Source organism: Equus caballus, chromosome 7, assembly GCF_041296265.1.
Source record: "Equus caballus isolate H_3958 breed thoroughbred chromosome 7, TB-T2T, whole genome shotgun sequence".
In the NCBI taxonomy this organism is placed as follows: domain Eukaryota; kingdom Metazoa; phylum Chordata; class Mammalia; order Perissodactyla; family Equidae; genus Equus; species Equus caballus.
The window spans coordinates 82,279,529-82,303,610 of NC_091690.1; the positions used below are offsets into that span (position 1 = coordinate 82,279,529).

A 24,082-nucleotide genomic window follows, 5' to 3' on the forward strand; every position below is an offset into this window, starting at 1 on the left:
TTAAAATTAAGCAACTGAGTTAAGTATGTAAGTGTAAAGAACATACTGGATTTCCAAGACTTAGCATGAAAAATATGGTTACATGTTGAAATATTTTGGATATATTTGACAAAATAAAATATATTACTAAAATTAATTTCATCTACTTCTTTTTACTTTTTTAATATGGCTACTGCAAAATTTTAATTTACCTATGTGGCTAGCATTATGTTTGTATTGAACAGAACAGCTCCAAACATTGAAACAGCTAGGCCACTAATCAAAACATAACTTTAACAAAGTTTCCACTTAAGAGTTTTGAGGAAGGTAGGAGGAAAGGCAACATCAAATACTTATACAAATATCTTTTAAAGATAAGTATGTAACAATGCTGAGGCTGGATTAGGAGGCTACTGCAGTCACCCAGGCAGGAAAGGATGATAATTGGTTTGGGCTGGAATGGAGGTGATGGAGATGAAAGGAAGGGATACACCTGAGAGACACTTAGAGGTAAAACTGGCACTGTTTACAAATTTATTTAATCAGATCCTTCTCTGATTTAATCAAAACATTGATTACAGACTAATTTAATCATATTCTATAATTTAACGAAAACAGTAATTAAAACGTATTTAATCAAATTCTATAACTTAATCAAAACATTGATTACAGGCTTAATCAGATTCTTCAACAATTTTATTAAAATCACAAATCTAGCAGATTCTCATATGCTTCAAAGAAAAAAAAACACAAAATACACGAACTCTCACAATGATTACAGAATTCATGGTAACATTTATATTTAACTGATCAAAAAGGTAGCACAGGTAGGACCCGGACATAACAGCTGCTAAACGAGGAACCATTGACGGACGGGGTTGAAGAACGAAAGACTAGATTATCGGGACAATCTTGATAAGAAGAGCGACCAGTCGGGGCTCGGGGGCGGAGTCGGAGCCCAGGGCGGCCGGCATTGGCCAGCGGTCCCGCGTCATCCGTGGCCAGCCCCGAGCCCGCGCCCCATTCGCCGCCGGGTCCAGCCCGGGGCGGGGCGGCTCCGCCTCCGGCGCGTTTGCTCAAGCCCGCGCCGCCGCGGGGCTCAGGTTCAGAAGCGGCAGACCCACTGAGGGGAAGACGCGCCGACGAAAGCCTCAGAGCCGTCCTTCCAAAGTCAGGGACACACTACGGTCGCGGCGGGGCTCGCGGGTCCGCTGGCGGGGAGTGCTTCCGGGGCAGGGGGCGGGGCTGCCGGAAGTGGTCGGACGCCGACGGCTGCTCGTTGTTTAAGCGGCTGACGGGAAGGAGAAGCCCGAGCTCCGGTGGCGCCGCGGGGCGGCAGTCACCGCCAGAGCCGAACGGCCGCCAGCCTCTGGACGAGCCAGAAGCCAGGAGGACCGGCTGCGGAGCGGCGGGGCGAGACGCCCGCTCGTCCTCCGATCTCACCATGTCGCGGGGCTCCATCGAGATTCCCCTCCGGGACACTGACGAGGTGAGTGTCGGGGATGGGGGAGGGCGGGGGCCGTGAACTTGGACGGTCGCCTCCTCCCGCTTTCCCCCGACTTCGTCTCCGAAGCGAGAGCACCCTCTCCCGAGGAGTCCGGGTCGCAGTCCCCGGCCGAAGCTCTGATCCCCCGGTTCCCCAGCCCCTGCGCCCTCCGGGCTGGGGGCGCCGCGTCCCCGCAGCCTCGGGGCCACTCGAGAAGGACTTCTTGAAAGTTCTCCTCCGGCCTGTTCCATTTGACAGTCCTCGGCTCTTTCCCGTTTCACGGGCGCGGGGTGTGAGTGCTCGATAACCGTAAAGCTCCCGGCAGATCGCAGCGGTGGGCGCTGATGTCGCCGTGGTCTCTCTGCTGCTCGAACAAGTCTCTTTCCCTGGCAATGTGTAGGATGCCGCCCTTTCTCCGCTAGAGACTCGAGTCTGTCATGCACGGTGTCCTCCACACAAGGCTCCGTCAGCAGTGTAGAGACCCCACCATCTGGCAGCCGCTGTGGGCTGGTGGCACTAACGCCCTCTTCTTCCCCGACGGCGCCTTCAGGGTGGCCGGTGGCCTGTCCGAGTAAAGCTCGGCATTGTCGTTGTCTTACTGGGTGTTCTCATACTCTTATTTTTGTTTGCTTATTGGATTGAGATACAATTTGAGATATAATTCACTTGCCGTAAGTTCCAGTGGTTTCTAGTAATATTCACAACGTTGTGTAACCATCACCACTCTCTAATTCCAGAATATTTTCCTACTATTATTTTTGTGTCCACGTTCAGGAGTGTCTGTGACACACAGATGCTGCCTCCGTGGTGAATGTGTGCAGTGGCGTTCAACTTTGCGTTGCCGCTGGGATGGTGCTTCTGAAGTCGTCAGACCCAGCACCAGAGTCCCAGGGGTGCTTGTCTGCTCTTTACCTGCATCGTTATGTTAAGCAGGGTTTTGTTTTGTTATTTTTGAGTAAGCAAAGCTTTCGTAGCTTTTTATAATTCTAGTGATTGGAGGACAACTGGCAGGATTTGTGTGCTTCTCTATGCTTTTACTTTAATAATACCATATAACCTATTTGTCACTTGCTCCTTAAACATTTCTTAACATATACTTGCTTAGCCCTATTGAAAGTGAATACAAACCCTACATATATCTGTATTGATGTAAATTCAAGAAAAGCAGCAGTCAAAGAAGAAATGCGAATTTAAAAAAGAAATGAGTTAAAACCTACATTTTATGTTTTAGGTCATTGAACTTGACTTTGATCAGTTACCGGAGGGAGACGAAGTTATCAGTATTCTGAAACAGGAGCACACACAACTGCACATATGGATTGCTTTGGCGGTCAGTATTCATATAGCAAATACTTTTTATTTGTTGACTGGAAAAACTATGTGGTTTCTGTTTTCAGATACAGTACTAGCCAGCTTGGGTGCATGATAGATAAATCAGTTTTACCATGTGTATGGAAGTTAATTGTATCACCATTTATGGAACAAAAAGGTCAGTTTCCTAAAGAATGTGCTACTCCATTAGTAAATTAGTATATGTTGGTAAAGGCAAAATTCATTTAAGTTAAATAGTACTCTATTCTGAGTATTTGATTATTTAGTGATTACCCCATGAGGTCTGGCTTATGGTTTATCGATAAGCTGAGGAAAAATAAGGTGACACAATGTAAACATTGCTACTTAACATTGTTTCCCATAACAATAAAACAGTTCCGGTAAAATACTCTAGAAAGTGACTAGATTCCAGGCTAACTCACAGAAGCCCTTCTGGATGAAGTTTATCTCGAGCTCAAGTTTTTTTGTCTTGTTTGGCTCCTTTCATTAACATAAACACTATTAGAGATTCTCAGGAAAATCACTTCAGAGAGCCTAAAATACTAATACCCTCCACCATCCCCAGGAGCAGCTGTAATGATGTTTCCTTTTTATGGGAGCATTGCAGTAAGTGGTTGCAGTAATATATAGTAAATACAGTGATCATTATTTCTAAGCAAGTGTGCCACAGGTCGTTACTTTCATGTAACGATAGATAAGAGGCCCCTAATACTGACTTGAAGGATCAGAGAAGCAGGTCTGGAATTGGGCTAGTATCTAGTGCTCAAGCCCAACTCTGTTTCTTAGATATGGATTTACAGAGAAATGTTTTTAGGGACAAGCAATGCCTTCCTGACTTTTGAAGCGATAAGTTTTCCTACTCTATGGAGAACAAGCCATTAATGCTTGTCACACATTTTTTCAAACCAGAAGCGTACTTAGTTTTGGGTTTTTTTTAAGTACAAATGCCTCCTTTAATAGCCCTTACATGAAAACTGGAGTATCGGAGGATTAGCATGGCCCCTATGGTAAAACTGGTGAAACGTGTGACCTGTAGGTTGTTACAGAAGAAAGAGTGTAGACTTTGGGATTAGAGAGACCTTTGTTCAAATTCCAACTTGGGTGCTCAGTAGCTATGTGACCTTACACAAATGATCTACCTTCTGGGCCTGTTTTCTTGTCTAAAATATAGGGGTGTTAGTGTTTACTTTAAGAGTGGTTATACAGATTAGAGATGATGTATGTGAAGTTCCTGGCATAGTATGTGGCCCATAGTAGATGGTTAATAAATGATAGATGTTTCTTCGATTATTAATAAATAATCTGAAACTGATGTCCAGGGAAGTTATTCAATTGGCCCAAAGTCATAGATAGTTTTGATAGATCTAGAACCAGAACCCAAGTTTTCTGTTCAGAATTCTTTATACCGCTCATTATTGCTTTCTCTCTCTTGGGCTCTGATTGAGTTTGAAATCAGCTATTGTCTAGGTAAGAAGTAAGTTGGAAACATTTGTGGTGATTATAATTTTTTTAACAACTTTATTAGATATAGCTTATCTATAATAAACTGTACATATTTGATGTGTAGCATTTGAGAAGTTTTAGCATATGTATTTGCCTGTGAAATCATCACCACAGAATATATCCATCACCCCGAAAACTTTCCTCCAAACTCTTCCCGGCCCTCCACAGAGCCCAGGCAACCCCTGATCTGTTTTTTTTTTTTTTTTCCTTTTTCTCCCCAAAGCCCCCCAGTACATAGTTGTATCTTCTTCATTGTGGGTCCTTCTAATTGTGGCATGTGGGACGCTGCCTCAGTGTGGTTTGATGAGCAGTGCCATGTCTGCACCCAGGATTCGAACCAACGAAACGCTGGGCCGCCTGCAGCAGAGCGCGCGAACTTAACCACTTAGCCACGGGGCCGGCCCGCCCCCCCCCATCTGTTTTTTGTTGCTAAAGATTAGTTTGCATTTTCTAGAATTTTATGTAAATGGGATCATAACAGTACGTATGTTTTCTTTTTGCTTGGGCTTCTTTCACTCAGCATAGTTATTTTGAGATTATCCATGTGGGAGCATGTATCAGTAGTTTGTTCATTTTTCCTGTTGAGCAGTAGCCATTGTGCAGATGTACCACAGCTGGTTTGTGCATTCACCTGTTGACCAACAGTTGAGTTGTTTCCAGTTTTTAGCTATTACAAGGAAAACTGCTATAAACATTCATGTACAACTTTTTGTATGGGCATAGGCTTTGGTAATTCTAATTGGATTCTTTACCTTATAGCTGGAATACTACAAGCAAGGAAAAACAGAAGAGTTTGTAAAGTTGTTGGAAGCAGCACGGATAGATGGCAACTTGGACTATAGAGACCATGAAAAAGACCAGATGACTTGCTTGGATACATTGGCGGCCTATTATGTACAACAGGCTCGGAAGGAAAAGAATAAGGACAATAAGAAAGATCTTATTACACAGGCAACCCTGCTCTATACAATGGCCGATAAAATTATTATGTATGATCAGGTAAAATAAGTCAGACTTCTTTGTATTTATGAAAGGGGAAAATACCACATGAAAGCAAATTGTATGTGATAGGCAACAGATCTTTTTGTTTTTTAAAGAATTTTTCTTAAAATAACATGGTTGATATAAATGGTCAAAAAGAAAGCTTTCCTTGTTAAAATTGGAATTTTTCTGGTCCCTATACTGTTGAAGTAATAGGGGCAAATTTAGCATATAAAACTTATCTCACATTTTGAGTCAGTAATTCCAACATCTCAAGGTGAATTTCAAGCATATTTTAAGGAGTTTGAACTTTTCTTTTTGTTATTGTTCCTGGCACAGAAGACTTGCATTTCAGAATAATTTCTCAGTTTGTGATTAAGAATTGCACGTTGGTGGTTTAAACATGTTGTAGTTGAGAGAGGAGTTTATGCAATGCTCCCCCACCTTCTATATGGTGTTCATTTAAGTGTTACATGTTCATGTTAAATTGTGCATAGTCCTTGGTAAAGTCAAGTCTAAGAGGATGCATTACTTTTTTAGAACCATTTGTTGGGAAGAGCCTGCTTCTGCCTACTTGAAGGTGACAAAATGGATCAGGCTGATGCACAGTTTCATTTTGTACTCAACCAGTCTCCAAATAATATTCCAGCCCTTCTTGGTAAGTCATTTTCAGCAACCATCTTAGGAATCTATATTGTTCAGCATGTGCCTGGAATGTATCTCTTGGTAATAGAGCCTTAGTAACTGAGCTGGACAGCAAAGTGAAAGAGCTTTACCTTATTCAAAATGAAACTATCTGCAATAGATCATTGTTTCTGTTGAAATTACAGAAATAAAGTATATACCAGTTAAGAAAAATTTGTTACCCACTTCTAAAGAGTCAATAAACAATCTCTATTTGGACAACTTTAAGCTATTTTAGTTATTATTTTATAACATGTAACATAAAGACAGGCCTGTTCTGTTTATAGGCATAAATTAATATTCCCTTATGGAAAACAAGTTTTAATATGCAGTCATTTTCACTATTTTCAAGTATTGCCTACTCAGAGCTGTATTTGATTTAGGTGAGTTAGTGTAAAGCATATGAAACTTGTGTTCTTGAATCAGTGCGTGTTTATTTTTAAAAATTACAGGTAAAGCTTGCATTTCCTTCAACAAGAAGGATTACAGAGGAGCACTTGCTTACTATAAGAAGGCATTGCGTACTAACCCAGGATGTCCAGGTAAGAGAAAAAATTTATTTTAAATCTAAGCGGTGTATAATCCAACTTAAAATATTGAGGATTTGGCAGTTGCTTATGAAATTAGTTGTGAAAAGATACTATAGGATTGTTGAAATGACAGAATTGAGATTTCTAAAAAAATATTGTGTTTGATTGAAAAGCTGAATAGTAGGTCATATTATAATCTTTTTACCCTGTACTACTTTTCTTTCCAAAAGCTCACTTATTTAGCAAATTTCACTGAGTACCAACAATGTGCCAGGTACGGTTCTAGACCCAGGAAATGCAGCAGTGAACCAAAGAAACGAAAGTCTCTGCCCTCATGGAATTCATTTTCCAGTGGGGTAGATAAAATAGATGAGTAACTTATATACTATGTAAGATATTGTTAGGAGCTCAGGAGAAAAATAAAACAGAAAAGGGGTGTGTGAAGCATTGGGAGAGGGTTGCTTAGAAAGGTTGACCAGGGAAATGCATCGCTGAAACATTTGAGCAAAGACCTAAAAAAACTAAGAGGCATGCAGATATGTGGGAGAAGATTATTCCCAGAGAGAGGGAGTAGGAGGTACCAAGGTCCTGAGGAAAGCCTGGGAAGTTTGAGGAAGAGCGAGGAAGCCAGTGTGTCCTGAATGGTAAAAGAGAGAGGACAAGGATGAAAAGTAGTAAGAACTAGGGTCAGAGATATAACTAGGGACCAGTCACGTTGGGCATCATAGGTTATTATAAGGACTTCAGCTTTTACTCTGACGGATTATTATAGGAAGCCATTGGAGGGCTTTGGGCAGAGGAGTAAGTAAAATGATCTGACTTATATTTAGAAGGATCATTCGAGCTTCCGAGTTGACTAGACTGGGGCATGGGAGGCAAGGATAGAAGTTGGGGGACCGAGTAGAAGGCTGTTGCGGTGATGCGGGTCAGAGAGGATTATGGCTTGCACTCGGCTGGTTATAGTGGAGGTGCAAGTCGTCAGATTCTGAATACCTTTTGAAGGAAGAACTGATGGAATAGATGTGATGTGTGAGATGAAGGAGGAGTCAAAGGTAACTCAAGTGTACAGGTCAGGAAGGCTGGAGTTCAGGAAAGAGGACTGGGCCCGAGAAATTAATGTGAAAGTCATCAACATATAGGTGGTATATAAAGCCATGAAACTGTCTGAGGTCATCAGGGAGTGAGTATAGATAGAAAAGAGGTCCAAGGAGGGAGGCCTAGGGCACTCTGACATTTAGAAGCCAGGGAAATGAGGAGGAATCAGCAAAGGAGCCTGAGAAGGAGCAGCCAGAGATGTAGAAGGAAAAGAGAAGAAATGCAGTGTCCTTGAAGCCAAATGTAAAATTTTCCAGAAGGAGAGGGTGTCGGTGTCAAATTCTGTTGTTCAGCCAGGTAAAATAGGGACTGAGAATTGGATTTAGCAGCATATAAATCAGTAGTGAGCTTGATAAAAGCAGTTTTACTGGGATGGTGGGGGTGAGATCCTTGTTGGAGTGGATTCAGGAGAAAATGGAAGGAAAGGAACTAGAGACAGCAAGTGTAAATAGATCTCTCAAGGAGTTTTGCTATCAAGGGAAGAATAAGAATAGCTAACAACTGGAAAGGGAAATGCAATCAAGAGAGGACTTTCTTTTGAGATGGGAGAATGTGGGTGAGAATGATCTAGTAGAGAGAGGAAGTTGGATGATGTGGGAAAAATAGGCTAGCATTGGCTGGAGCAGTGTCCTTAAATAGATGAGAAGAGGTCGGATCCAGTGACCAGTGGAGAGGTTGGCCTTAGATAGGAACTTGGTAGTGTTTTGGCATGGCCTTGAAATTGGGTAGCACATGTAAACAAAGCTCTGACGGGAATGACAGTGTGTGCCTGTAGTCAGTCACAACATTTAAGGCCTTAATGAAGGGCTGACCCTGTGGCTGAGTGGTTAAGTTTGCACACTCCGCGTTGGCGGCCCAGGGTTTCACTGGTTCAGATCCTGGGCACGGACATGGCACCACTCATAAGGCCATGTGGAGGTGGCATCCCACATGCCACAACTAAAAGGACCCACAACTAAAAAATATACAACTATATACTGGGGGGATTGGGGGAGAAAAAGCCGAAAAAAAAGAACATTGGCAACTGTTGTTAGCTCAGGTGCCAATCTTTAAAAAAAATGGCCTTAATGAAACTTTTTGTTCTGTTTAAAAATTGCTCTTCAAAAATTAAATATTGAAGGTACAGTGTAGCCAGGAGTGTTAGAAGACATTCCTGAGAAATACCGGTGTTATAGGTGCTCTGTTCTTCGATGAGAAGGGTATCCTGCTGAGGGGGTGTGGGTTGGGGGATGGGGGGAGGATGGTATGATCCAACCTCCAGTGAAACCAAATTTGTCATATACTAAAGATTTTATAGCGTAGTTACCCTGAGGTTAATTTTGGGATTTTGCAACTCATAAATAGAGAATATTTAAGCCTTTTTTTTTTTTTAGCAAATTTGAACCATAAAAATTGATGGATTGAATGAGTTGATTTTATTTTTTTAGCCGAAGTTCGTTTAGGAATGGGCCATTGCTTTGTGAAACTTAACAAACTGGAGAAAGCTCGTCTGGCTTTCAGCAGAGCCCTGGAACTCAATTCCAAATGTGTGGGAGCATTGGTGGGACTGGCTGTTCTAGAACTCAACAATAAAGAGGTATGTGAGTGAAAAAATTATCTATTTCCTGACTGATTTTCAGACCCAGGTCCCTTATCTAAAACTCTTGAGGCCAGAGTGTTTTAGAAATTAAGATTTCAGATTGTAGAAATGTAATATGGTGTTTGCACTGCCTAATATGTAATACCCCAGTTATTAGGACACAACCCCACACACAAACTTACATTTCTGTGGCAAAGTGAGTGATTATTCACACCAAGAGGATAGCCTCAAAATTCAGGTAAAGTTTTGCCACCAAATGAGCTTGCTTTAAGATTACCAAAAAAAACTTATTTTTTTAAAGGTTTTTTGATTTCAGAATCTCAGATAAGGGATTATAGATTGTATATCAGTTTGGAATGCTTTCAGTGGCAAGTAACAAAAGCACGCTACAGTGACTTAAACATAAGTGTGTTTACTGTTTACTAAACAAGCTGTAAGCTCTCAGATTTGGCACCTCAGTATTGTCAAACCCAGGGTTCTATATCTTTCTGTACTCCCTTAATATGTGGGCTGTCTGCCTCATGTCTGTCACTTCATAGTTGCAAGATAGCTGCTGCGTCTCCAGGCATCTCATTATTACAGCAGCCTTATATGGAGGGAGGAAAGAGAAATGATAAAAGGCCTTCTTTTCAAGAACTTTCAAGAACTTTGCAAGAACTTCTGTCCTCTATTGAGAAGGAAGTCCCCCATCATGCTTCCCCTTGTGTCTAATTGTCTAGACAAGCTTACCAGGGTTTCTCAGCCTCGGCACTCTTGATGTTTTGGGCTTGATAATGTTTGTTCTGGGGAATTATCCTACCCTTTATAGGATGTTAAGCAGCGTCCCTGACCTCCACCCACTAAGTGTCAGCACATCCCTTTTGTTGTGATGACCAAAAATGGTATTGCCCTCGGTTGAGAGCCACTGCCTTAGACCAGTCTCCAGGAAAGGGGAATAGATTATGGTGACTGCTTTAGAGCAATCATTATTCATCCCCTGGGGCTAGAGAAGAGGAGGAGGGAGCTTTCCTTCCTGAAACTGAAAGATCTCCACAGGCTACAAAGTCTGAATTGTGTTAGATGGGTAAGAGGGGTAAAATGGCTGTTGCATAGTCCACAAACGCCGGGCACAGCAAGACAGCAGTTAGGAGCACTAAACCCAAAGGGGCTCTTAGTGGGGGAGGCAGGAGGTGGGCACTGATAAAGCAGATAAATCGCAAGCAAGAACTGAACAAGAGAGTAAAAAGAGGAAAAATGTTACACAGACAAAAAAACACTATTAAGAATTAAAGGGGACTTAATTACAAATGAAATAGAGACGTTTAAAAATCTTAAGAGGTTTGCAGTTCCTGTCACAATGATGAGATAGCATGAGTTGCTGTCTATCTCAATCCAAACCCTGGCACAGAAGTGAGAGGAAAGTATGTAGAACTCAAGAATTAAACTGTAATCTGTAAGAAGCTCCTAGAAAGATAGGAAGGAAGGAGAATGGGGGGAAGAGAGCCAGGCATCATGGTAGGGGGATGGATTTTGGGAGAGAGCAATAATCTAGATGTACATACAGCAACATGGATACTATCTTAAAAACATAGTGTTGAGCTACAAAAATAGAATGAGATTTATAGCCCATACTGTTTATGTGTTTTTAAAAAACACATAAACGACATTACATATTTTACGAGATATGTGCATATTTAGAATATATACGAAGCACATTAGAGTGGATAATTGTGATGAGGAGAGGATTAGAAGAAGGGATTGAGGATGAAGGAGAAAAGTAGAAAGTAAAACCAGAGGGGTTTTCCACGGAGCAAAGCTGATAGGGTATAAGAACTGAGAAGCATGGCTATACAGTGAACAACATTTTGCTAATATATTTGACACTCATCAAAAGAAATAGAAAACCCACATAAGCTAATAACCATTAAAGAAATTGAGACAGTAATCAGCCTAGGGTATCTTATGGTTAAGCTTTGCCAAATTTTCAAGGAACAGCTAATTCTTATCTAACACAAACTTTCAGAAAAATGAAAATGAAGGAAAGCTTCAGGTTTTTTATGAAGGTTTTATATTGCTTAATATTAAACTCTTCAAAGGCAATAAGGAAAGGAAATTGTAGGCCAGATTCCATTTATGAATGTGTATGCAAAAAAGAAACCCACCATGATCAAGTAGAGTTTATCCGAGGATTACAAAGACATTTCAACATTGAAGATCTGTGACTCATTGTCGTTGAGACCATATCATTGAGATCAAAGGGAAAAAAAACCAACATGACCATGTATCTAGTTGGAGAAAAAGCGTTTGAGGAAATTCATCACATTTGTTCTATTTTAGGAGTAGAAGGTGTTGCAGACACTGTCTATTGTTTATCCAATAACCATTTCATAGAAACATGTTTCTTAACAAGAGAACTCCGGTTTTGTTCAGGTCCTAGGCAGAAATCCTTTGAATCCCAACAGTTTTCAGGGAACTTGACCATCTGATCTAAATTTCGTAAGAGCCAAGGACCAAGATTAGCCAAAATAGTTTCGAATAACAGTAAGGTAGGACGAGAACTTATTGACAAAGCTGTGGTGGTAAAGCTAGTGTGATGTTAGTACACAGTTAGAAAGATAGCCCAATGGAACAGAATAGAGAGCTCATAGAGAGCTCAAACTGACCCGCATATAGATGGAAACTTGAGAGCAACAGAGGTAGTCCGATCAACCAATGGGCAATGGATGATCAACAGTTATATCGCTGACTTGTGCCATAACTAATCCATTACAGATGGATTAAAGACTTAAATGTGAAAAGCAAAACTAAAACTTTTGGAAGGCAGTATGTGAAGTACTGATATATGCTACAACAGGGATGAACTCTTAAAATATTATGCTATTAAAAAAGATAAAACATTACGCTAAAGGAAAAGAGTCAGTCTCCAAAGGCCACGTTGATTCCAAAAAGACCACAGGTATAGGAAAAATAAAATCTTTAAAGAAAAAAAGGGGGGGTGGCCGGCCCCATGGCTGAGTGGTTAAGTTTGAGCGCTCTGCTTCGGCGGCCCAGGGTTTCGCCCGTTCAAATCCTGGGCGCGGACATGGCACCGCTCATCAGGCCATGCTGAGGTGGTATCCCACATGCCACAACTAGAAGGACCCACAACTAAAAATACACAACTGTGTACCAGAGGACTTTGGGGAGAAAAAGGAAAAATAAAATCATTAAAAAAAAAAAAGACCACAGATAATTTCACTTTTATGAAATAGGGAAATCTGTGGAGACAGAAAGCAGATTAGTGGCTGCCTAGGGGTGTGGGTAGAGGTGAATGAGGGGGTGTGGATAAATGGAAATTGACTGCTAATGGGTATGGGCTTTCTTTTGGGGATAATGTAAAAGTTCCAAAATTAGATTGTGGTGATGGTTTCACAGCTCTATGAGCATACTAAAAAAAGTTGAATTATACACTTTAAGTGGGTGAATAGTATGTGAATTATATCTCAGTGAAGCTGTGAAAAATGCAGTCTTCTGGAGTATTTTCTGTTACTTGCCGTGGAGATTAGCAGTAAATTATCTGGGAGTCTGATATCAGGTATATTTATTACATGCGCCCAGTATCAGAAGGTGGGGAGGGCTCTCCAGTGGAGGTGCTTCTGCAGTTACGTTTGTTAAGAAGCCTAAATTCTACCAGTTTAACTCAGTATTTTAATTTTTTTTATCCTTGGTGAAGGCTAGTAAAAACAAGAGCTATATTTTTATATCTGAACTTAAATTTATATAACCTTATATCTTCAGACTATAAAGAAAACTGAAAAAGTGCTAATTTAAGTAATATTTTCAATCAACCCTGCCGTCGTTTTTCTTTTAGGCTGATTCCATCAAAAATGGTGTCCAGCTTCTTTCCAGAGCCTATACTATTGATCCTAGCAACCCCATGGTATTGAACCACTTGGCAAATCACTTTTTCTTCAAAAAGGTAGGAGAAGTCATTTATTCAAGTTGTTTCTTTTTAAATCCTGATTTTTGTTTTTATGTACTGCAGTTAGTACTTTATTTTTTTAACTTGGAAAGAAATTTGAAAATCAGGAGGTTTTTTTCAAATTAGAGTTTATATTAATTATGGGGCTGGGGATGTTTGTTCCTTCGCTTACTGTTTATTGACCATATGGTGCCTGACACTGAGAGGCGTGTGAGATCCGGAAGACGTGGTCCTGCGCTCAAGGAGTTGGGTTTCACAGAAAACACAGGCACGTAAACAAGTCTAAGTGTAGAAGTAGAAGTGTCAGCCGCGCTGTGGTGGAAATGAAAGAGGAAGTGATCAAGTGGTTAAGGAGGGTTTTCACCAGAAGGAAAATCTCTTGAACTGGCTTTTGAGGAGGTTACTAGGTAGTTAAAAGGGGAAAGGCACAGACCCATGAAATAGTCTTAATAGTTTAATTTACTAAGAGCATAGCATGTGGTGGGCTCCTGATAGGCGATGCTTTGGATCCACGCAGTAGGGCGCTTGTGTGATATAAGGAGTCTGGACCTACTTATGCAGGCAACATGGAGTCATTGAAATTTTTGTTTGTGCACATTGATCATAATGTAATTTTTAAAGTTGCCACTAATTCTGTAGGAGCGATGGCATTTTAGATTTCTTAAATACTAAATTCAAGATGTCATTGGCGAAGTTTTAATACAGTGAGCATGAAAGTTTAATCTGCCATATCAAAACCAGATTGTAGTAAGAACTTAAAAATAGTTAAAGAGCAGTTTAGGTAAAAGTTCACAAAACTGCATCAATCCTTATTAGTAATAGATACTATGTTGCTGTTGCTATTAATATGCATTCAGTGCTTACCAAAAGCCAATCACTGTTAAAAGTGCACTGAATGAATTTATATAATATTCACAACATTCTTCCGAGGTGGATAATTTTATCCTCATTCTGTGGATGAGTATTTTATGCAGAGTTAATAGCCTGAGGTCACCCAGCTATTAATGATGCTTTGCTCCCTCTGGCTATAGAAGCGTACTCCCCTTTCATAATGAATTGTTACTAAGCTTTATGCTATAACTATTATAGTACTGAAAGGCAACTATTTAGGGAGAAGATGGAAATGTATCTTGTACGTAAATAAAGTGTTACTGTTTAAGATAATACAGTTATACAAGTTAGTTTGGTTTTTACTGAAACACCGGACTGATGGTTCTAAATATTTGAGTGCGTATCTAATGATCATTGCTCACAGCTCTTAGGACTGCTTCCTTGAAGCAGAAGAGATTTATTCAGTTTTTAATTTTCCGTGCTGGTCACCTTTCTCCTGCTGAAGATAGAGCCTTGCCTGTACTTAAAACAATCAGGATGCACTGAGCCTTATCGATTAAGTGGTGAAATACGTAAATCAAGCCAAGCTTTTGTGTTACTGAACACCTGCTCTGTGATCAGCGTGTGCCAGGTGATGTGCGGTTATCTTGCACCGAATCTATGTCTTTATCGTTTACAGAGCATGTTTTATATGTTTTCTCAGTCTGTCAGTCGGCAGCCCTAGGAGGTAGGAAGGAGGCAGGATGTTGCTATTTTCCTTTCTTCTAGATAAGAACATTGAGTCTCAGCAATGTTAAGGCATGTCACTTGCCGAAGTTCACTCGGTTAGCAGGTAATAAAGTTGAGATATGGCTTTTAGATGTCTGCCCACCACACTACGTTGCCTCCCTAGAGAAGAGTTTAGCGGGGAAGAAAAGATATTAATTAACATTAGAAACTTCAGTAATTGAGGGGTAAAGTGGGTTTAGAATGGGAGCTATTGTGACTTCTGGAGCAGTTGGCACAGACCTCCAGAAAGAAGTGAGACTTGAGCTTGATCTTTTGATCCGAAAGAGAAGCAACCAGAATACAGAGTGGATTAAGTACCAAACTGTGGGGGGATAAAGCTAAAGAGGAGAAGTCTCAGTTGTGCTAAAGAAGATGTGAATGAAGATTTTAAAATAGAATCTGATCTTCCATAGTTTGTCTGTTAACTTTCAAATAGAACTATTTTATTCCCTAAACCGTGTCATGAGTCATAGAGTAATAAAAGTAGGAAAATTAAAGTTGATTCCATAGCAAAACAAACCCAACATTTGATGCTTACCTCATCCCAGTGAACAATTTGTAAATTTAGCTAAAAGACTGTGTAACGTAGCTAAAAGTGTGGAGTTTGAATCAGCTGGTTCAAATTCAGGCATCACCATTATATAGTTATGTGGCTTTGGGCAAATAGATTAATACTCCTAAGCTTTAATTTCCTCACTTGTAAAATGGTAATAATACCTACTTTATAGGATTTGAGGGGTGGTAGGTAGGGTTACCTGTAATATGCGTATTAAATACTTATCTAATGGGAAACACTCCATTATTGTTCAACTGCAATCACGTTATTATTCTTAATGTAAAAGAAAATCTCAAAACTAGCCATTGACCAAACAAAAGCTCTGCTTCCGACCAGATTTCTAGTTAAGTGAATATAATATGTTCCTATTAAAACCAGAAAGTTGTTTCCGACCCCTGCTGTGTAAACTCTGACTCTGAGACTCTCAGGAGATAAGCTGGGTGATCCAAATTAAAGTCAGGTCAAATGGGAAAGTGGTGACCCATGCATTCGAATAGAACAGAAATCACATCCAGGCGCTGGCACTTGCTGCCTCATGGTAGAACATTTCCTTTGTGTCAGAAAAAACCCTAAATTCGGATTCTAGCTTTTCCACCCTAGACAATACACTTCACTTCTTTAAGCCTCTATTTCCCCAGTAATAAAATGATAGTGACACTCTTTGCAGGTTTTTTGATTGAGATTAGAAGTAATGTAAGTGTTGTCCGTAGCATAGTGCTTGGCACATAGTAGTTCTCAGTAGAGGATAACTGCTACCCTTACTGCTAATAAGAGACTTAACCTCTCTTAGGTTAGAAAACCTAAAATCACATCACAACAATAGGCCTCAAAGGAGTGTTGTGGGGATTCAATGAAGTAACGTATGTAATTGGGCAGATGCGAAGTACTGGGTATGTATTAGTTCCCATCTCCCTTGAATTGATCAGCAAAGGGAATGAGAAAAGTGATTTGTAACTCTGGGTACAGTACTATTGTTGTTAATTCAATTAACAGATTTTAAAATGAAATTTGAGGAAGCCTGATGATTGAGACGATTAGAGTTGTTTGAGTTCACTCAGTTGCTTCTCACATCTTCGTTGTTCAGGATTATAGCAAAGTCCAGCACTTGGCTCTGCATGCATTCCATAACACAGAAGTGGAGGCGATGCAAGCGGAAAGCTGCTATCAGCTGGCTAGGTCATTCCACGTGCAGGTAGGATGATTTTGCGCCTTCTCTCGATGTCTAGTTCTTTGGTTTCACAGTGTTTGAAGTCTTTTGCAATCTTTTGTTTGTATTGTTGGTCTCATTTCATTTTCATCTCTTAGGAAGATTATGACCAGGCTTTCCAGTACTACTATCAAGCCACACAGTTTGCCTCCTCTTCCTTTGTGCTGCCATTCTTTGGTTTGGGACAAATGTATATTTATCGAGGTGACAAAGAAAATGCCTCTCAGTGCTTTGAGAAAGTTTTGAAAGCTTATCCTAATAATTATGAAACTATGAAAATTCTTGGCTCTCTATATGCTGCCTCAGAAGATCAAGAAAAACGAGATATTGCCAAGGTACATTTTTTAAAATCTTTGCTGTTTTCTGTGAGCTCTCCCTGGACTCTCATTCCTCATTTCTTGTTGTTGCTGCTAGAGATATGATGGAAGCAGTTTTGTTAGCTGAGCTTGTTCGAGTTGAAAGAACAAACAGTGGCCAGCCCTGTGGCCAAGTGGTTAAGTTTGCGCACTCCGCTTCGGTGGCCCAGGGTTTCGCCGGTTTGGATCCTGGGCGCAGACAAGGCATGGCTTTTCAGGCCAGGCTGAGGTGGCGTCCCACATAGCACAACCAGAGGCACTCACAACTAGAATATACAACTATGTACTGGGGGCCTTGGAGAGAAAAAGAAGAAGAAAAGAAAAGAAACCGTTGACTTATTAAACTGAGTAGAGTAGCCACCACTTTTTACGTTGACAGCCTGTAGTTGGAGCGCTATAGCTTAATGATCTCTTTTATCCCAGGGCCATTTGAAGAAGGTCACAGAGCAGTATCCTGATGATGTCGAAGCTTGGATTGAATTGGCACAAATCTTAGAACAGACTGATATCCAGGTATTTTAGCAATGTTTTCCATCTCCTACCTAGTATGTTTGTTGTAAGCCCATGTAGTGTTCTCTCTCTCATTTTCACTTATGCCTTATTCTGTCCACCATGAAAATACAGGGTGCCCTTTCAGCCTACGGAACAGCAACACGGATCCTTCAGGAGAAAGTGCAGGCTGATGTCCCGCCAGAGATTCTGAATAATGTGGGTGCCCTCCATTTTAGACTTGGAAATCTAGGGGAGGCAAAGGTAGGAAAATAGAAATAATCCCTTCTTTCTTACTGTTAAGTTGAGTGCACACTTTTTTAGGTGTATCAACTAAGTCTTTGAACAATGTAGTTTTCTTTTCTTTCTCATAGAAATATTTTTTGGCGTCATTGGATCGCGCAAAGGCAGAAGCTGAGCATGACGAACATTATTATAATGCCATTTCTGTCACAACATCGTACAATTTAGCCAGGCTGTATGAAGCAATGTGTGAATTCCATGAAGCAGAAAAACTATATAAAAACATCTTACGGGAACATCCTAATTATGTTGACTGTAAGAATTTTAAGCTTTTTTTAATGTATTAAAATTCCCAGAACAGCAGCAAAAATTTAGCCTGAAAAGAAAATCTTTCTTAGAACCAATATTAAAAATTTTGAAGGTTATAATGTCCCTTTTTCTTCAAGGCAAATTTGTGGCCTTAAAAAAAAAGATACATCTTCACTTAAATCTATGCAAGAAACCAAAACAACTAGAGATGGGTTGGACCAATGTCATAGCCTAGGCTATCTTTGGTGGGTCAGCTGTCTTTCTTAGCCTTCTAACAGCTCCTCAACATCTTTGGTGATGCATTTACTGTTGCCATGGTCCTGCTTTGATTGCGTATAAACATTTTTGCCATGTTTGTAATATGAGAAAGAGCAGTGTTTTTCCTTGAAATGATTATTACCAAAAATGTCCTACCTTGAGTTTTTACAACCTAGACATTGTAAAATTGGAAAGGTTTTAGTTAAAAATAATTTATATCTTGTACTTCCTTTAAAAGAACCTAAAGCTGTGATGTTTTGACTCTGGTCAAGTCAGAAGCTATTAATTTGGCCCCTGTCTTGCTGTTATGGAGGCAGAAGTGATTTAAAATTAATAAGATTTTAGTTGAATGCCAGACTGAATTCGAAGTGATTTGGTAGGCAGAAGTAAGCTATTATTGTTTTCTTGAGGAGAGTGACATTTTTAGATAAAATAACAGCTTACACTTGTGTGGCACTTTTTTATTATTATTTAAGTGGAAGGGCCACAGTGAGAGCCCAGGTTTTCTAACTAGTAATCCCTAGGTGTACATGCTGTCACTATTTTGCCATATGACAAGCAGCTTCTTGAGAAGAAGTAACTGACAGTGCTACGCATCAGAGAGAAACTGGAAACAGAACAGCTCCAAGCTTTTTAAATAACTTAGCTTGAGATGAGGACTTGGACCAGGGTGTTAGAGTTGGGAATGGAGTGGAAGACAGGAATCTGAGATAGTAGGGCTGGTTGGTGATACACTTGCTCTTTAACTTGTCAGATTGTTAATTAGTTATATTGATACTTGATGTGTTTTTACCTGTGGAACTTTTCTGTTTGTTGTGTGATTGTATTAACAGAAAACAATTGTTTCAAAAGTATGACTTTAAAATTATCATCCTATTTTGTAGCTAGTATTTTAAACAAAAACTTTTAACTGTATATTTTCAGGCTATCTGCGCCTAGGAGCCATGGCTAGAGATAAAGGAAACTTTTATGAGGCTTCAGATTGGTTTAAGGAGGCTCTTCAGATTAATCAGGTTGGTAATATTGACTCTTAGGTTTGAAGAATAATTATTTCACCTTTTCCCACCAGTAAATCAATTTTTCCTTTTTAGTGGCTATTATACTTCTAATATCTTGGCATTTCCATTTTTTTCACTTACTTATTAAAGATACTAAAGAGTATAGAATTCATCTAAACTTTTTGATTGTGGCCCACAATAATAAACAGATTTCACATCATAGCCTAGTACACACACATATGTATACAAACAACTGAAATGAAAGTTTTGCAAATCACGTGCTCTTGCCATGTGTACTATTTTTACTGTATTCCATTTATTCTGCTGCTAACTACACACTAAATTGGTTTTAAAACTCACTAATCCATCACAACTCTCAGCTTGAAAAACACTTGTAAATGTAGCTTATAAACCTCAGTAATCAGCTAATGGTGAAAGACAGTTGAGCTCTCTGAATCCAAATTACAGATTTTGCTTCTCTTTATATGTGTGTTTCAGGACCATCCAGATGCTTGGTCTTTGATTGGTAATCTTCATTTGGCAAAACAAGAATGGGGTCCAGGCCAGAAGAAATTTGAGAGGATATTAAAACAACCATCTACGCAGAGTGACACTTATTCTATGCTGGCCCTTGGCAACGTCTGGCTCCAAACTTTGCATCAGCCCACCCGAGATCGAGAAAAGGTAATTTCTTTTTGTCTCTTTAAAAGAAACCTTATATTTGTTTGATTCTTGTTGGAATTTTTTTTAAATAATATTTGTTTCTTTTTATAGGAAAAGCGTCATCAAGATCGTGCTCTGGCTATCTACAAACAAGTACTCAGAAATGATGCAAAGAATCTGTATGCTGCTAACGGCATTGGTGATTATAAGATTTGGATGTCCCTAATGATTTGTGCAATGCGTGCTTTTGGAGGAATGTTTGTAGATCAGAATGTCTCTCTAAATGTATTAAAAGTAGTTGTTTTAAAACAGGACTTTTACTGTTTTACTGGCTACAATTAGAAAATTCCTAAATGTGAACCTTGTTATAACTTTAGGAGCTGTTTTGGCCCACAAGGGGTATTTCCGTGAAGCTCGTGATGTATTTGCCCAAGTCAGAGAAGCCACAGCAGACATCAGTGATGTGTGGTTGAACCTAGCACACATCTATGTGGAACAAAAGCAATATATCAGTGCCGTTCAGATGGTAATGTCTTATCTTTCAGGATATTTTTATATCATGTTCATTGTTGAGCAGACGTTTTCTTAACCATTATCATGGAGCTGCGTGCTATCTCTTGTGATACTGTGTCTATTCAGAGGTTTATAATTGTATAATGTTAAGGCCAGCCTTTGGTGTCCAGACAGAGGAGTCCTGGTTCCACCACTAATTGCATGCCTTGGGCACAGGGCATCCTCTCTGAGCCATTTTCACTATTTCTCAGATGGAGATAATTGTACCTTACTCGTACAGGATTTTGTGAGGATCCAGTGTGGAAAGTCCTTGGCACTGAGATGCCCAGCCTATCAGTGAGTGCCCAGAAGATAGTAGGATTTAGTATTTGGTTGGTTGTTTTACCTTATTTCTCAGATGGGAGAACTGAGTTTCAGAAAGGTTAAATGACATTTTTTAAAGAAAAAGAAAAAACTCCATCAGGATAAGTTTTCATGACTGTAGGATTTTGTTATGCTTTACGTGTTTGTTGAGTGCGTGAACTTGAAGTAGAAGAGTCATAGTCGGGCTGGTGTGGGACACAGCGGTTAAGTTTGTGTGCTCTGCTTCAGCAGCCTGGGCTTCACCAGTTTGGATGCTGGGCGCAGACCTGGACACAGAAGTTAGCTCAGGGCTAATCTTCCTCATTAAAGAGAGAGATTGGTGGCAGATGTTAGCTCAGGGCCTAGTTTTCCTAAAAAAAAAAATAGAGTCATATTCGGTATCTATAGGATATTAAAAAGTAAAAAAGTTTCTTAAGCACTATGGGAAATATCATGCTGAGAAAAAACAAGCTTCTTACCAAAGGTAGAAGAAAAGAGCAGGCCAGGCTCTGGGAAGTGGTTAACCTTTTTTTAAGAATGATGGGTATTGTTATCATATTCAGAACATTGGAAAGGCACTAGTCACAAGGACTTACAGAACCCAGATTGCATATGGTAGTCTCAGAGGTAGGCCTTCCTGGTCTGCAAAATGATAATATTGCCTTTTAAAAATGCGAATTAATTACTAGGCATATTCAGGGGAAAACTGTCTAGCCATCTTCCATGAAAAAGATCTTACCTGTGACAAGATATGTTCCATGATCAAAAAGTGACATATTCATGGTAAAATTAACACCAGTGTTGCTGTATTGGTTTTACCAAAAAGTTAACAGCCAGAACTGGGAGACTTATGCTCATTGCCAGTCGGTTCCACCAGTCCTAAAGAAAGGTGGTAGAGAGTATAACCCGAAGGAGCTGGGTGTGTGACTTCTAACAAGTTGTCAGTAAGCTGATTTTAGATGGTATTGCTAAAGAAAGGAAAAGGCCTTCCCATCTGTGTATCCTTTCAGTGGTGGTCCAGATTTCAAATGGAAAAACTATTTTGAGTATCTAGTTTTTCTTAATGATCAGATTTTTATGTTTTGAAAATGTATCCTGGTGAATGTCAAAAGTCATTCTCAAATTATTCTTTGAATTTAACCATCCAAAGGATGAAATACCTTTTCACATAACTCTAAAATCACCTGAAATTTTGTTACAAAATGACAATATCACTTAATCCTTGTTATTTTAATTAACTTCTTTTATTATAGTATGAAAACTGCCTCAGAAAGTTCTATAAGCACCAGAACACTGAAGTTGTGCTCTATTTGGCCCGGGCCCTCTTCAAGTGTGGCAAGTTACAGGAATGCAAGCAAACTTTGCTGAAGGTAAAAAAGAGAACTCGTTATTCTCATTCATTTCTGTTCTGCATGGTATTTTTTTATTCTGTTTTATGCATGTTCGCATACCTAACACTCCAGTTGGCTAAAATCCTTTTCATGTCATTAGCTCACATGAAAGATTTGCTTTGTTTTTTATTTATAGGCTAGACATGTGGCACCCAGCGATACAGTTCTTATGTTTAATGTGGCCTTGGTCCTACAAAGATTAGCTACCTCTGTCCTGAAAGATGAAAAGAGTAATCTGAAGGAAGTACTTAATGCTGTGAAAGAACTGGAGCTTGCACATAGGTAAAGATTTTGTAGAAACAACCTTTGAAATGCTTTGTTTCTTTAAACCCACGTCTCAAAAGGTGCTGAAAATCCCTTTCCTCTAAAGGGAATCATTCTCCATTAGCATCATTCCAGCAGTTTTTAATCCAAAGCAGACAGCTGCCACCAGGTGGCGCCAAACCATAGCCAGAATCCTGCCAGATTTGGATCCTGTAGCTTGACCCCTAGCACTGGCCAGCTAGCTTTGCAAACTTGCCCTAGATTTTTCGTTTATCTGACAATAGTATGACCCGGCATTTTACACACTTGAAATTTTTAGACCCGACTTATGTTGGTTTTACTTGTTACATCAATGTGTCTTTATGGAATGTTGATTTTCATTGAGCTAAGATTAAGGCCTTTCCTCTGTATATTGAATAAGTTTATTCAACACAGCTCAAAATTTATGTAACTTTCTAGTATTTATTTGGTAATTAAGTGTGTGGTGAAATTAAAACCTGACATCTCTTCAGATTTGGTCCAACCTTATTTGAATTCTTATTTCAGCCTTTCTTGCCTTGCCTGATAGATTGTAAGTGCTTCCGTGGCCTAAGCCCCCTAACCTCTGTGCTCACGTGTTTAATAAATTTAGGGGTTAGTAAATATTCATCACTTGAATTGATTTTTGGTTATTTGTGAATTTACTGATAACATTAAATATAACTTTGCTTTTCTTAATGATATTCTCATTCCGTTTAGATACTTCAGTTACTTGAGTAAAGTGGGAGATAAAATGAGATTCGATTTGGCCCTCGCTGCTACAGAAGCCAGGTAATGTTGCTGTTTATGGAAGGTGACTTTGGGTGAGGCAGTGTTACCAATGTGGGCTGACAGAGTGACACAGTGGTGGACAGGTTCCTGGCCTTCCAGGGGTCAGTCTTTCACACTCCTCTCTGGGACTCCCCAGCCTGGACCAAGGCTTTTTCCTAAGAGTCTTTTCTGGGAATATGTCAAAATTGAGTTAATACAAGTATTAAGTTGTGTGGGAAAATACTTCTCTATCTATTTCAGTAACATCAGCCGTTTCACCAGAATCAAGATATGATTCCTGGCTCTTTGAGTCACATATGAAGATAATGTTGGAAATCTTTTAACTGTGCTTTGAGCAGATGTTTTTAATTTAGAAACTTAACATAGTTGACAGAATGGCTTGTGAGAAGCTAATTTTGCTAGTTAAGACTCATAGATATCAATTAATGATCCTGCTTCAGACTTTTTAATTTGTGGAAGGAAAACAAGCTCTGAGTTTTTGAACAGAAAGTAGACTAGTTGCATTCATGTTTCTCTAAATTTGAACTGTTCTAGGCAATGCTCTGACTTACTGAGCCAGGCCCAGTACCATGTGGCTCGGGCACGCAAACAGGACGAGGAAGAAAGGGAGTTGAGGGCCAAACAAGAGCAAGAAAAGGAACTGTTAAGGCAGAAGCTTCTTAAAGAACAGGTATGTATTGTACTTTCAGTTATACTGAATAAAGAATTGTGTACATACGTATACTTTGTATGTTAAAAACAAAGTCCTTCTGATGGTAGCCATGATCGTTTTTATCATAAGAACATTTTGATGATGTTTTTTCTACTCGTTTTTCCTCATAGGAAGAGAAACGTCTCAGAGAAAAGGAAGAGCAAAAGAAACTTTTGGAACAGAGGGCTCAGTACGTAGAGAAGACCAAAAATATTCTTATGTTTACTGGAGAGACTGAAGCAACAAAAGAAAAGAAAAGAGGCGGAGGTGGTGGACGGGTAAGA

General features: G+C 39.7%; 1 protein-coding gene across 1 annotated transcript in view; it reads left to right on the top strand.

Moving 5' to 3' along the window:
* Positions 1-926: 926 nt before the first annotated feature.
* CTR9 (CTR9 homolog, Paf1/RNA polymerase II complex component) overlaps positions 927-24,082 on the top strand; it is a 28,601-nt gene continuing 5,445 nt past the window's right edge. Inside the window, exons 1-21 of the mRNA XM_023646038.2 lie at positions 927-1,468; positions 2,697-2,795; positions 5,060-5,299; positions 5,822-5,939; positions 6,418-6,507; positions 9,018-9,166; positions 12,999-13,106; positions 16,349-16,456; positions 16,570-16,806; positions 17,251-17,340; positions 17,452-17,580; positions 17,691-17,874; positions 19,051-19,139; positions 19,623-19,808; positions 19,899-19,986; positions 20,165-20,313; positions 21,896-22,012; positions 22,170-22,315; positions 23,036-23,107; positions 23,642-23,777; positions 23,930-24,076. Coding sequence (XP_023501806.1) covers positions 1,424-1,468; positions 2,697-2,795; positions 5,060-5,299; positions 5,822-5,939; positions 6,418-6,507; positions 9,018-9,166; positions 12,999-13,106; positions 16,349-16,456; positions 16,570-16,806; positions 17,251-17,340; positions 17,452-17,580; positions 17,691-17,874; positions 19,051-19,139; positions 19,623-19,808; positions 19,899-19,986; positions 20,165-20,313; positions 21,896-22,012; positions 22,170-22,315; positions 23,036-23,107; positions 23,642-23,777; positions 23,930-24,076 — 2,727 coding nt within the window. The 5' untranslated portion in view covers positions 927-1,423. The remainder of the gene's footprint in view (positions 1,469-2,696; positions 2,796-5,059; positions 5,300-5,821; positions 5,940-6,417; positions 6,508-9,017; positions 9,167-12,998; positions 13,107-16,348; positions 16,457-16,569; positions 16,807-17,250; positions 17,341-17,451; positions 17,581-17,690; positions 17,875-19,050; positions 19,140-19,622; positions 19,809-19,898; positions 19,987-20,164; positions 20,314-21,895; positions 22,013-22,169; positions 22,316-23,035; positions 23,108-23,641; positions 23,778-23,929; positions 24,077-24,082) is intronic.